Below are 2699 nucleotides of genomic sequence, written 5' to 3'. Positions count from 1 at the left end.
TAAAATTTATAATTTTATATTTTTGAATTTCTCAACAATAAAGTCAAGATATTGAAGTAAATTTAATTAATTTTTTATTTTTATAATTATAGTAATATATATATATATATATATATATATATATATATATATATATATATATATATATATAATCCAAGGACCGAAATACTACGATGGTCTAACTAAGGTCTAATTAGCATTTCTATCGACCTTTTTGTTGGCACATGCACAGGGCTAAGTAGATGTTAGATCATCTTAGCATTTTATTATTATGAAAGTGAGGCAGTAGTGCACCATCGACTGTATTTATAGGAGATTCAAAATGTACATATTTATTGATTTTATTAATTTTAAAATACTAAGAGGGCGACAAAGAAGATGAGAAGTCGACAAAGAGGTAGATAGATGGTACCGTAGGAGAGTGACGAGACATAACAGTCATTAATGGATCTACCTATAAAGACAGTGGATGGTGCACTTTCATAATAATAAAATGCTAAGATGATCTAACATCTAATTAGCCCTGTGCTTGCCAGCCGCGTTAACAGCTCCTTCATCCCTTCCCTCCCCCCCCCACCCCCCCCCCCCACACACACACCCGTTGCCTACCATGGAAGCACCGTTCTCCTTCACTCTCTTCCTTGTGCTAATCCTCTTGCTCCATTTCCTTTTCTCCACGAAGAAGAACAACAACAAGAGGAATTTACCGCCAAGCCCTCCTTCCCTCCCCTTCATAGGCCACCTGCATCTCTGCAGGAAGCCCCTGCACCGCTGCCTTGCCCGCCTCACCGCCCTGCACGGCCCTGTACTGCTCCTCCGCTTCGGCGCCCGTCCCGTCCTCGTCGTCGCCTCCCCAGCCGCTGCCGACGAGTGCTTCACCACCCACGACATCACCTTCGCCAACCGCCCCAGCCTCCCCTCCAGGAAGTACCTTTCGTACAAAAATAACGACACCCTCGTCTTCGCCAGCTATGGCCCCTACTGGCGTAACCTCCGCCGCATCGCCACCGTCGAGGTCCTCTCCTCCCACCGCCTCCGGTCCTCGTCCGACGCTCGCGCCCACGAGGTGCGCTCCATGGCCCGGGAACTGCTTCGGGCGTGCGACGCCCCGGCCGATGGGTTGGCCAAGGTGGAGCTCAAGTCGAGGTTGTTCCAGCTTGCGATGAACGTCCTGATGCGGACGATCGCGGGGAAGAGGTACTCCGGGGAGGAGGGAGTGGTGTCGGAAGAGTCGAAGAGGTTTATGGTCACGGTGGAGGAAATATTAGCGTTGATCGGCGCGTCCAACGTCGGTGACTTCATTCCGCTGCTGAGGTGGGTCGATTACGGTGGAGTCAGGCGAAAGTTGAGGAGACTGCACAGGGTCAGGGACGAGTTCCTGCAGCAACTAATCGATGAGCTCAGGACCAGGGGCAGCGAGGAGAGTCCAACCACTGAGGCTAAAGAGGAGAAGACGACGATGAGTGATCTCCTCTCGTTGCAGAAGACGGATCCTGAGAACAATTCGGATCAGATCATCAAATCACTTATTTCAGTGAGTTCTTCTAAATCTGAGCTTCTGCTTTGTCTATTTGATGATGGTGGGATGCTGATTCTTCCCGTTTCAACGTTCTCCGAAGAGCTTATTATCAGCTGGAACGGATACGACGGCTATTACAATCGAATGGGCGATGTCGCTTCTGCTCGACCATCCAATTGCGATGGACAAAACGCGAGCCGAGATTGACGCACGCGTTGGCAACGGGCGCTTGCTCGAGGAGTCCGACCTGCCTAACCTTCCCTATCTCCACTGCGTCGTCGCCGAGACGCTCCGGATGTACCCGGCAGGCCCTCTCCTGGTGCCGCACGAGTCGTCCGACGAGTGCGTCGTCGGCGGCTTCCACGTCCCGCCAGGCACGATCCTGTTGGTGAACGCCTATGCCATGCACCGGGACCCCAAGACGTGGGACGAACCGGCGAGGTTCATGCCGGAGAGGTTCGATGGTGGGAAGGGAGAAGGGAAGTGGATGGCGCCGTTCGGCATGGGGAGGAGGAAGTGTCCCGGGGAAGGGCTGGCGGCGAGAATGGTGGGGCTGGTGCTGGGAACGTTGATCCAGTGCTTCGAGTGGGGCAGAGTCGGCGACAAGGAGGTGGACATGGCCGAAGGGTCGGGCCTCTCACTGCCCAAAGCTGTCGCTCTTGAAGCGACGTGTCATCGACGCCCAAGCTTGGCTCATCTCCTCTCGGAGCTTTAGGTCAGCTTTGTGTCACCTAAAGTCGCAGGATAAATACTAGCTTGGCACTTGATCCCAGGGTTGAACCACGGATGATACAGAAGACAAAGCAGAATGCATGACACAGGCTTTCTGTCTAGCTCTGTGGCTGTGAGCTGCTATGTAACAGATATATCTTTTACCACCAATACAAAATTGCTCGACAAATAATATTGGTGCTTTTACATATTTATTGCTTGAATATATATATATATATATATATATATATATATATTCTTCGTGACAGCCGACAGAAAGTTTCAAGCAATCAATTCTCCGTGGCCCAAAGCTGAGCGTAGAAAAGCAGAGCAACAAATCCACTCGGTGAACCAACACCTTTAAAATCTACACGTTATGAGGTTTATAGAGATGACAGTATTGTAGCAGCATTATCTAGATCGATTATGGTGGCCACGAGGAAAAATCTCATGTTCTCTCCATGCAGAC

At 50.0% G+C, this 2699-nt stretch overlaps 1 protein-coding gene across 1 annotated transcript; it reads left to right on the top strand.

Moving 5' to 3' along the window:
- The first annotated feature begins 562 nt into the window (after positions 1-562).
- On the top strand, positions 563-2439 carry LOC103989517 (cytochrome P450 81Q32). Its single transcript, XM_009408385.3, has 2 exons — positions 563-1534; positions 1620-2439. The coding sequence occupies exons 1-2, from the start codon at positions 611-613 to the stop codon at positions 2232-2234; spliced, it is 1539 nt and encodes a 512-aa protein (XP_009406660.2). The 5' UTR covers positions 563-610; the 3' UTR covers positions 2235-2439.
- Positions 2440-2699: the final 260 nt, after the last annotated feature.

The sequence above is a fragment of the Musa acuminata genome, chromosome BXJ1-6, assembly GCF_036884655.1.
Source record: "Musa acuminata AAA Group cultivar baxijiao chromosome BXJ1-6, Cavendish_Baxijiao_AAA, whole genome shotgun sequence".
Classification (NCBI taxonomy): Eukaryota; Viridiplantae; Streptophyta; class Magnoliopsida; order Zingiberales; family Musaceae; genus Musa; species Musa acuminata.
Note: the sequence above shows the minus strand (reverse complement) of the source record. Positions and strands in the feature narration are given on the sequence as shown.

Bases quoted from the DNA above. Each gene is read 5' to 3' on its own strand.
- LOC103989517 (XM_009408385.3), top strand. From the start codon at position 611: ATGGAAGCACCGTTCTCCTTCACTCTCTTCCTTGTGCTAATCCTCTTG. The intron at 1,535-1,619 runs GTGAGTTCTTCT...CGTTCTCCGAAG, and splicing joins TCATCAAATCACTTATTTCA to AGCTTATTATCAGCTGGAAC.